We start from the raw sequence: 11,766 nt of genomic DNA, 5'->3' as shown, positions 1-11,766 counted from the left end.
GAGAGAGTCCCGACACTCCTATAGACTCCCATAGAAAGAATGGAATGCGGAAGTCACGTGGGTCACGCAGCGGTAAATAGTTCCAAACAGCAGCGGTTCAGCATTGAACGTAGTTCATTTTCCGTGTTTTCCCGGTAAGTTGATGCAAATACGACACTTTTTTGCCATTGTGAAGCGTTATCTGACTGTTCTGTACCTCAATTTATCAACATTAATACTTCATGTCGCCAGTTTTACTTAATGAAACATGTTAAATTACTAGTTGTGTTTTAACTGCAGCTGCTCTGCAACATGACGGTTTAAACGGGTCTATTTCTAATTCAGCGTTTTAAAATATCTATTACTGCTTAAATTTTGAAAGGTGGTCTTTTTTAATTTGTGGTAATTCCAGTTACTGAACTCAACTAGAAAATATTTGGCCTTTTTTCCTGAGAGATTCATTCAACTTTTATTTCTACAGGTAAATCCCATTGAGCCTCGAGGACTCATTTACAAGAGAGACCTGATTTAACAAAGAATGATGACAACATGACAACAAGATTGACGTAATTTAGTTAAAGTTATAGATCATTTGTCAAAGACTGCAGCATAAATTGTGACATTATCATTAAAGTAAAACGTGATTGTGGAGATGAGTCAATGTTTCATGTTTTCCAGGTAAACCACAGGAGAATGACTTCATGAACTGAATGTTGCATTCAAAGTATCACAAAGGTACAAGATCTCATTTTCTGTCTTCTATGAATCAATAACAGCTTAATCAAGATGTTTGAATAAAATTACTTTAACACCATAACCTTCACAAAGTTGGTATTTACTGCAGGACTGTTAATTTACATTAGTTTTATATTATTAGTTTAGTGTATGATAATCATGGGTCAAGTTGAGATGAGACTCTTTCAAGACAGAACAAGAAATAAGAATTATTACAAGAATATATCACCATCAATAAACTGTAGGACAGTAACAAAACACTTATTAAACTATCACAGGTACATTGAGATGGAGATGGAAGTTATTCTTCATGCCAGTTGTCTTCATCTGATCTTTTGTAAAAATATGTCAATTTATTTTCCATTAACATTTTTCTTTGCAGGACTGAGTTAATTTTCTTGTCTGTGAGTTTCTTCTGTCCTGCTTATGTATTTTTTTGTGTTCTAATTGTTCCTCAGGTTGTTCATCTCTGTTCCCTGACTGCCTGTTGCTCCATCCTCCTGGTCCTGTTGATCCATCCTCCTGGTCCTGTTGATCCATCCTCCTGGTCCTGTTGATCCATCCTGGCCCTGTTGATCCTGGATCATCAGATCCTGACATGTCCCCGTCCTCTGAGGACACATTTTCATCTGTCCCTCATCTCACTCGCCTCATTTCTGTTTCTTCCTCAGTCTCTGAAATTACAACGTCACTGTTAGAATGAAGATTATTGTTCAATAAAAATATGACATGTCTTATTTAACACTGTTCGTACCAAAGTTTAATTTAGAACAACGTGTGATCACTGGTCAGATCACTGGTCAGTGGAAATTCTGCTGTTCTTCTCATCTGGTTCTGGTCCATGAACAAATGGTTGAACCTCCTTCAGTCTCACACGTCCTCACTGTGTCTCTGTGAACTGTCCTCTCTCTAAATGTGCCTGTAGAGTGACATTAGTTTATTTTCTTGCACATTTCTTTGACAGTTCAACATTTTGAGCCCTGATTGAAAATGTTTGTGCAGATTAAATTTACAGCTCTCACTTTGTGTTGTTGTGATGATGATGATGGTGCTGCTGCTGACTTCAGATGATGTCATTAATAAACAGTATAAATGTCAGTAAAAGTACTTTATTAAAGCTTGCTTTACATTTTACATATTTTATAATAAATTGTTTGGAAATTTATTTTTGCACAGTTAACACTTATTTTGTCATCTGTTGTGATTTTAACTAGAAACAGTTTCATTTAAATTAACATTTTAATCAATGAATTACAGTTTTACAATAGTTGTCAGGCTACAATCAACTCAGTTATCAGGTACTTGGTTGCCATAAAAAACGACAAATACAACAATTATATTAAGTCTCTCTTGTAAATGAGTCCTCAAGGCTCAATGGGACGAACCTGTTTAAATAAAGGTTGAATTAATATCTTCTATAGAAATCAAGAATTCATCCAGATGATCTAAGGTAAGCTGGAGCAGATCTGATGCTGCATGGAGGACAAGGTGGAGCATTCTCATGCAGAGAACATCAGAAACAGCTTTATAACAGGAGTTACTCTGATCTTTTTTAACGTTATAAAACACTGACATGGCTATATTGATCAATGTATTGCATATACATTATTTTTCTAACAAATATGTGTTTGCAGTCTCGTTTCCTTCTAAAATTTAATGATAAATGTATCAGCTGCGTCTAAAAATGCTTTGATAAAATGCATAGTCTGTGAAATAATCAGTAATCAGTTAAGTAATCAGTTCGTTACTGCTCAATAATTACTGAAAGACGTCAGGTAAAGTAAGAAAAGTCGATTTTTGTGTTATGTTGCGCCAGCAGCCGCTCAAACTGACTGACAGGATGAACTGTTTGGAACTATTGGGAGCTGCATGAACCACGTGACCGCGTATCGGCGAGTTCAAAGAGTGTCGCAACTCTCTCTTTACAGGGCTCTGCCTGCACCACCTCCTGCCTGTAGCTGGACTCATCGTTGTTTGTGATGCATCCAACCACTGCTGTATCGCATGTTCAGAGACTTATGACTTGACTTGGACTTTTACACCAATAACTTGGGACTTGACTTGGACTTTGACCTGTTTACTTGAAAAGACTTAATATTTTACCCCAAAGTTTAAAACACACATTATTTCAAAAGTGCGCCCCATTAAATCATTTCACTCATTCCGTATTAACAGACACAGACCGTCTCTCTGTGTTTTCACACTTTGTACATATACTGGTGAACACTGTCAGTCATCCAGGACATGGTACATCCAAAAAAAGATTAAAGACAAAAACAACTGGACTTCTGTTCTGTAGCTGAAGATGTTTTGCTTCTCATACGAGGAGCTTTCTCAATTCAAAGAACAGGGAGTGTGGGGTTCAAGTTAGAAAGCTGAGGGGTTCTGTGAGCTAGTTTCATATGCAGATTGCCCTCTCACTGGTCGTGGACTTCAGACGGAACAAGCACACCTAACAGGAGGATCTGAGGTGGAAGTGGTCTCCAGCTACAAGTACTTGGGTGTGCACCTGAATGACAACCTCAGCTGGAGCAACAACACCACCAGCCTGATCAAGAAAGCTCATCAGAGACTCTACTTCCTCAGACGGCTGAGACGAGCTGGTCTGGGAAGCTCAGTCCTCACCTCCTTCTACAGGTGTGCAGTGGAGAGCATCCTGTGCTCCAGCATCAACGTGTTGCATGGAGGCTGCACAGCTGCAGAAAGAAAAGCTGTGCAGAGAGTGGTGAAGGCTGCACAAAAGACTGTTGGAGTCAGTCTCCCCACCATCACAGACACTTACACCTCCAGATGCAGGAAGAGGGCCACCTGCATCATGAAGGACCCCACTCACCCAGCACACACACTTTTTGCCCCGTTCCCCTCAGGAAGGAGGTTGAGGAGCATTAAGTGTAGAACCACTAGACTGAGGAACAGCTTCTACCCTGAGGCTGTTAGACTCATGAATCTCTAACTGGAAAAGCACTGTGAAAAAAATCACATCATGTTGCTGCTGATCTGTTTCATGTTGCTGCTGATCTGTTTCATGTTGCTGCTGATCTGTTTCTTGTTGCTGCTGATCTGTTTCTTGTTGCTGCTGATCTGTTTCATGTTGCTGCGTTCATTCGTACTCATCTGCTCACACAGACTCATGTTCGTGCTGCTGTTTGGCGTATTGTTTTTATACTACTAGTGCTTAGTGTAATTTTAGTTCACATTTTTCTTAGTTCTTATCGTAGACCTTATTACTGTTTTTCTTTTACATTTCATACTTTTGTTGGATGTAACTGGGACCCTGTGTACACAATTTTGTTCCACCTCATGTACCATATGTAGTATATAGAACCTTGAATCCTTGAATTTTTTGCATCGTCTGAAGTCATAATATTAATGACTTGAATCTGACTCGAGTCTAAGTCATGTGACTTGAGTCCACACCTCTGGGGTCTTGACCCTAGCTTTGGTAACCACTAAGTTTGTGTGACTTTAAAAATGTCTCTGAAAATATGCTAATATTTAACTTAGAGCTATAGTTTTAGTCACTTGAAGTTGTGTTTAATCGTAGATAATGTTCTTCGGCAAAGTTCCTCATTTAAGATATGGTGTGTGTGTGTGTGTGTGTGTGTGTGTGTGGGGGGGGTGTCATTTTTAATAACCATAGCAAAGTAAATCAAATCAAATCTCAGTGATTTTTTATTTTTTTATCTGTTCAGATGTTAAGAACAGCTCAAAGTCCTTCAGGACTGATTTGACCAGAGTAAAGGTAGGTTGTAGTGCACGTTTATTTCAGCACTGCCCATCGTCACGGAGCCGATCCTTGGAGCTGTGGTGGACTCTGACCTCTACAACAGGAGAGCTGGGAGTCTTCACATGTTTGTCCAAGAGCAGCTGAACTTACTACTCTTACTACGTTCGACAATGACGGCGTGTTCCAGTCAGTACTTTCAGGAACCTGAGGAACTTGTGAGTACAACCTCGTCAGGTGTTCACACGCCTTATTCCAGCTCACTGTCTGTAAACTGGCTGAGCTTTAGCCTTGCTTCTGTAAGCTGAGTTGATTAGGTGTAGATTGGCTGTGAATCGAGTCAACTCCAAAAGTTAATCAGCTGTAGATGTCCACTCACTGGCCACTTTATTATGTACACCTTACTAGTACTGCATTGGACCCCCTTCTGCTTTCAGAACTGCCTGAACCATGATTCATGTCATAGAGCAAGGCTTTGGAAAAGTTCATCAGAGGTTTTGGTCCATATTGACATTTTAGTGTCACACAGTTGATGCAGATTTATCTGCTGCACGTTTATAATCTGTCTCCTGTTCCACCACATCCCAAAGATAATCAACTGGACTGAGATCTGGTGACTGTGGAGGCCACTGGAGTTCAGTGAATGGAGACTCATCGGAGCTGTCAGTGTTTTTCCAAACTCTTCTTGTCCAGTGTTGATAAGTTAGTGGAAACTGTAGCTTCTGTTTCTTGTTCTGAGCTGACAGGAGAGGTACTTGTTGTGGTCTTCTGCTGCTGTAGTCCATCTGCTTCAGGCTGGACTTGTGGTGTATTCAGAGATGGTTTCTGCAGACACTGGTTTGTAACCAGTGGTTATTTGAGCTACTGTTGCCCTTCTGTCATCTCTTAAACCCTTGAATACATGTCTGGTATGTAAATCCCCTTTCTTCCTCTTTCTGCTGATGGCTTTGAACTTCATCAAGTCATCTTCACCACATATGCATACAGTACCTAAAGGCACTGAGATGCTGCCACGTGATTGGCTGATAAGCCATTTGTATAAACCAGTGGACCTCTTAAAGTGGCCGATGAGTGCGTATCTATTGATAGCTTTCTGAAATTTATTTTTGTAATGCACTGTATGTAGACATTAGCCAGACCTCTCTTGCCCGTCTGCAGCTTGTGCAGAACTCTGCTGCTCGCCTGTTAACTCAGACCCATAGGTGCGAGCATATCACTTCCGTCCTGGCGTCCCTTCATTGGCTCCCTGTGCACTACAAATTCATTTTAAGCTTTTTCTATTTGTCTTTAAATGCCTGATCAACGTTGCCCCACCACATGTATCTGAGCTGCTTCAGCCTTACTGCCCACCCCGATCCCTAAAATCAGCTGATCGGTTGCTGCTGATGGTCCTTAAAACTCGTCTGAAGCTCAGAGGTGACAGAGCGTTCGCTGTTGCTGCTCCCAGGTTATAGAACAATTTACAGACAGGCCTCCTCTCCTCCTGTTTTTAATGTTTTTTAAAGATTCACTTTTATTCTTTGGTTTTTAACACGTGATCTTATTTTTTATGGCACCTTAATACACACCTGTTGTGAACATGAGTATGTTTTTATTGTCTTCTAAGGTTCCTTATAATCCAGAGGTTCAAAGGATATTTTACGTCATGAACATCACAGTGACCCAGAGGAAACTTCTTAGACACAGAATGTGTATCAGGATTATGAAAACCTGTTCAAGTTAACTGTCTCCTGGTTTTGTCAGGGTCTTGGTGTCTTTAAAAAAATCTTTTCGTCTACATCCCCTGTTTTTTACTTTTCCATTAATTTCTTTTTTCAGTTTTCTTTACTTTTCAATTTTCATTTTTAAAAGTGGTGAATATTTACACAGGCACTTATTTCATGTTCTTCTTTCAGCTTTTCACTCTTCAGGGGTCTCCACAGCGAGTCCTACTCCTTCATCTCACTCTGTCTTCTGTCCTCACCCTGTCCTCACTTTGTCCTCGCTCTGTGCTATGTCCTCACTCTGTCCTTACTCTGTCCTAGCTCTGTCCTTACTCTGTCCTCTGCATCCTCTGTCCTCACACTCTCCTCTGCATCTTCTGTCCTCACTCTGTCCTCACTCTGTCCTCTGCATCCTCTGTCCTCACTCTGTCCTCACTCTGTCCTCACTCTGTGCTCTGTCCTCACTCTGTCCTCACTCTGTCCTCACTCTGTTCCCTGCATCCTCTGTCCTCACTCTGTCCTCACTCTGTCCCCTGCATCCTCTGTCCTCACTCTGTCCTCTGCATCCTCTGTCCTCACTCTCTCCCCTGCATCCTCTGTCCTCTTCATCTTTATAGGCACTGTACATTTTGTGCAGCTGTCAGTAATGGAGTCCTTTGTTTAATTATGAATTAAAGAGTCACTAAGACTTTTAGAGTCTCAGGAATTACTGACAAAAATGTTTTTATTTTCACATAAACTTTCTGACTTTGACGACAAAATGGAAAAATCTGAAAACAGTTAGTATATTTTAAAAAACCTTTAGTAGTGTCCGTGCAAAGAGTTCAGATCATTTGGAGTCAATTACCAGTAGAGACAACTTCAGATAATTTGAGATTTAAACCTGGGATTAAATATTTCTGCTCCTCTCTGTTTGTGTAGGTCTGACCAGTACCAGAGGTGGATCTATCTCCTCAGACCGACCCTCCTGCAGTATGGCTCTGCTGGTGCACGTGTTGGCGTGCGCCTTCGGCCTCGGCTCCTGGGTGGCGGTAAACGGTTTGTGGGTGGAACTCCCGCTCATCGTCAACGTTCTCCCGGAAGGCTGGGAGCTCCCGTCCTTCCTCACAGTCATCATCCAGCTGGCCAACCTTGGACCCCTGCTGGTCACGCTCATGCACAAACTTTTCCCGGGCCGTCTTAACATGCGGGCCGTCGTTTACTTCATCCTCTCCATCGGCATTGTGTCCTGCATCCTGCTCGTCTTCTTCTGGGACAGGACTACCATTGTGGGCGGAGCACCACACAGTACGGCCTTCTTCATCCTCACCTTCTCCCTTGCTCTGGTGGACTGCACTTCTTCAGTCACTTTTCTCCCTTTTATGATGCAGCTCCCACCAAAATACATCACTACATATTTTATTGGAGAAGGTCTAAGTGGTTTCATTCCTGGTGTGGTTGCTTTGGCACAAGGTGTCGGCATTGCCAAGTGCGTTAATGTTTCTCAGGATTTGGGAAACCACACAGGTGGGGATACGTTGTTACAAACTGAGTATCTCCCTCCAAACTTCTCCTCAGAGGTGTTTTTCTGCTTCCTAGCAGCCATGATGGGCATAAGCATGGCTGCTTTTGTTGGACTGAACAGGCTTCCTCGGACGCTCGAACTGTCCGCAGAAAACCTTGTGCTGGACACGACACCATCTTTCAGCTCCGGGTTGGAAAACCCAGAAGCAAAGACTGATGGAGGAGGCGAGAATAACCAAGAGGAAGGACCAGGTAGAAGGAGGCCCATGCTGAGCTACCCTAAGCACTCCAAGTACCAGCTGATATGGATCTACTTTCTTGTGGTCTGGGTTAATTCTGCGACCAACGGACTGTTGCCGTCTGTTCAGACGTATTCCTGCATGCCCTATGGGAATCTCGTCTATCACCTCTCTGCAGCTCTGGCCTCCGTGGCCAACCCAGTCGCCTGCACTGTTGCAATGTTCTTTCAAAACAGGTAAGGAAGTTTTTCATAGAGCACTTTTTATGCTTAGTGCTTCAGTCAGCATCACTTGTTTGTGCGCTTCAACTCCCAGCAGCCACAATGCCAGGTTACTTTGTGTTTGTTCACATTGTGGCCAGGTATGGTCTGATTGGTGACTTATAAACAGCCTGAGGAAACCTCAGGAGGAGCTCAGCTAAAGACGAGGAAATCTCAGGAGGAGCTCATCTTTAGCTAAACATTTTAGGAAAAAGGCTGAAATTAATGACTGTGTGAATACCAGCACCTAGTTTTTCCCCAGCAGAACAATGCACCCTACTATTATCCACCTGAAAAGGGTCTTGCTCTTCTATCAACTTTCATGTGGCCTGAACCGCAACGTGTCCCCTCACAAATGTTATATCAAAACGACTGGCACCATGATGTGTGCTGGGACTTTTATTGGCGTTTTGAGTTACCATGGCGATGTAATTTGCAAACAAAGACACCATTTTTTTCACTAGAAGACACTGACAGAACTCTGGACAGCCTCTAACTGCCACAGTGGACATGACTTAGAGGGAAGCGATCTCTGAACAAAACACTGATTAACTTTTGGAGCCATTTTTGTTCAAGATGGCTGCCACAGCTAACTCAGAAAACACAAAATTGACTATAACGCAGTCATTTTTTGAGATATTGAGCTGAAATTTGGTTTGGTCATAAAGAGCGAGAGAGAGAGAGAGAGAGAGAGACAGAGCTGTTTTACATTCCTGATACAAATTAAATATCGAAGACGACCACTTAGCTAAAAGGGAAAAAATATGGCAACTCATCTATTTTAAAAGATATTGAGCTGAAATTTTGTGTGTGGTACCTGACAGTGATGCACAACTAGAACTGTCATTTCTAACTCAGGCCTGAAGCCTGGCTCGACCCGACCCAAATTTGGACCGGGACATAATAATGAGCTTAATGTGTGGGCTGGGCCACTCTCAGGCTTGGTTGCAGTTTTATGAATCATACAGCACAAAGAAAACTAAATAAGAATGCACAATATAAAATTAGGGCAGCATGGTGGTGCAACTGGTAGAGCTGCTGCCTCTCAGCAAGCAGGTTACCCTGGTTCAATTCCCGGTCCGGGGGCCTCTCTGGGTGGAGTTTGCATGTTCTCTCCGTGCATGCATGGGTTTTCTCTGGGTACTCCGGTTTCCTCCCACAGATCAAAAACATGCATGTTAGGCTGATTGGTAACTCTAAATTGTTCCCAGGTGTGAGTGAGAGAGTGAATGTTTGTTTGTCTCTATGTGTCCCTGTGATGGACTGGAGACCCGTCCAGGGTGTACCCCGCCCCTCACACAGTGACTGCTGCACATGGGCATCGGCGACCCCCGTGACCCAAAATGGAAGAAGCGGGTAAAAATAATGGATGGATATAAAATTGTGTTAATCTACTTGTAGAGGATGAGGGAGTAAGTTTACATGTTGAGAGGATGAAGAAAGAAAGAAGAGTGCAGCAGTTCATCAGACTGTGAAGAGAGTAGCGCTGGCGCATTGCACAACAATTGTGCATGTTGGCTCAGGCTTTTGATGCGGTTTTACGACTCATACAGCACAAAATTCAACTCAGTTTTCAATTCAGTTTATTTATATAGCGTCAAATCACAACAAAGTTGTCTCAGGGCACTTTACAGAAACATTCACATACATAAAAGCCAATTAGTGAAGTTCTCTATCTAAGGAAAACTAAATAAGAATGCACAATATAAACTTGTGTTAATCTACTTGTTGAGGAGGAGGCAGGTCCAACTGGCTGGTTAAAAAAGGTAAAAAAAAAAAGTCCAGTTAAGCTCAGATGGATCAGCTGATCACCGGCCGCGCGCATCTGCACACCTGCTGTCATCTGCAGTGAAGGAAGTATCAGCATCTGCAAAAGCCGAAGTGAGCAGCGCGTTCAATTAAAATAGCCTTGCTCTATATTCTTCCAAATAATGTTGCTCTAAAAATATTTTTATTCATCTGTATAATAGTTTGTCTTAAGAGTTGACTTTTTTAGGCTATTAGTTTTGTATGTTAATATCCATTTGGTGAAACAATAAATATTATATCTTCCTCTCTTTGAAATATGTTTTAAAATAAATATTATTTCAAACTGATTTGCTTACAAAAGCAGTAAAAGATTAATAAAAACAAGTGTTGTTGTTTTTTGTTCGGGTTTGGGCCTGTAAGTAATTACAGTTAGTTTGTCAGTCTTGGGTCGGGCTTGGAAAAAATGATGCGGTTCGGGCTGGGCCAGATATTTTAGGCCCGAATGCAACTCTATGAAAAACGCATTCTGAATTCAAACCTAAAAATGCAAGATGGCCACCAAAGCTAATTTTAAATGTATAAAACTTAGAGGCTTTTAGAGCTATTTAGTTAAAATTTGTTGTGTTGCTAGCTGAGAGCAAAGCCCATTAAATACTGAATTCAAATAAAAAATTTTAAAGATGGCCACCAAAGCTACATTTAAAATGCTTTAACTCAGCTATTTTTACACATAGAGAGCTGAAATTTGGTGTGGTTTTAGCTGAGAACGTTCTCCATCACATAATGAATCCAAATAAAAAATCCAAGATAGCCGCCAAAGCTTAAAAGAAAAAATGACTATAACTCATTGATTTTTGTCCATATTGCGCTTAAATTTGTTCTCGTGGCATAGATGAGATCAAACCCCAACACATAGTACTGTCAAATCAAAATTTTTAAATGGCCACAATATGGCAGTCCACATCAAAGTTTCTCTAGACACGTTACAAGATGTGGTTTTATTCACTTTACCTGCTGGTGTAATGGGGCTAATTTAAAGGAATGTAAAGTTTTTCATATTTCGTGGTGTAAAAGTAATTTATGTCAATATCCCACTCCTCTTTTATCTGTCTGGACCTCCATGAACTCTATAAGCTCTTTATAAAAAGTTATTTAATGCCAACATGACTGATTATAGGAAGCTAATAGTGTGAGTTATGAATTAGCATCACAAAGTGTATATTTTATATTTTCTTGACATTTTCTGGAGTCTAACTGCTTCAGCATTCTTTCAGCTCTTTCAGACATTCATGGAAGAAAACCTTCAGCTCTAAAATATTCTAGCAGCAACTTTTAGTTGTTGCAAATTCTGTGTTTTTATTTATTTATTATTATTTAACTTGAAACTTGACTATCCTAAAAATGCAGACGTTTTGTTTGTAACTTTAAATTTTTTTAATGGTGCTAAGATACTTGGGCACTAAATTAATGTTAATCAAATATTCCCTTTAAAATAAAAGTATTTCATCTTTTGTTTATTTGAGAAATAAGGAGACTGGAGTTGAAAGGCTTCTTCTGTGTTCAGGTCTCTGGTCTTTCTTGGCGTGCTGACCCTGCTGGGGTCTGGTTTTGGCAGCTACAACATGGCGATGGCAGCTCTGAGTCCTTGTCCTTTGCTTCGTGGGTCTGCAGCAGGAGAGGCGATCATTGTGAGTCCAACACAAACAGTCAAACCTTCACAGACGGTGGTTTTGTTACAGAAGGGTCAAAGTTCAACGTCGGTACCCTCAGTGGTGAGGGAGCTTTTCTCTGAATGGTCCTGACTCGTTAGACAACATCATGGAGTATCTGTCACAGGTCCAATCTGTCACAGGTCCTATCTTTTACATGTCCTA

General features: G+C 41.3%; 1 protein-coding gene across 1 annotated transcript in view; it reads left to right on the top strand.

Annotated features, from left to right (window-relative positions):
* Nucleotides 1–7,088: 7,088 nt before the first annotated feature.
* slc52a3 (solute carrier family 52 member 3) overlaps nt 7,089–11,766 on the top strand; it is a 6,101-nt gene continuing 1,423 nt past the window's right edge. The window contains exons 1-2 of the mRNA XM_037683917.1: nt 7,089–8,119; nt 11,457–11,580. Coding sequence (XP_037539845.1) covers nt 7,116–8,119; nt 11,457–11,580 — 1,128 coding nt within the window. The 5' untranslated portion in view covers nt 7,089–7,115. The remainder of the gene's footprint in view (nt 8,120–11,456; nt 11,581–11,766) is intronic.

Source organism: Nematolebias whitei, chromosome 11 (genome assembly GCF_014905685.2).
Source record: "Nematolebias whitei isolate Nwh7 chromosome 11, NemWhi1, whole genome shotgun sequence".
NCBI classification, from domain to species: domain Eukaryota; kingdom Metazoa; phylum Chordata; class Actinopteri; order Cyprinodontiformes; family Rivulidae; genus Nematolebias; species Nematolebias whitei.
Note: the sequence above shows the minus strand (reverse complement) of the source record. Positions and strands in the feature narration are given on the sequence as shown.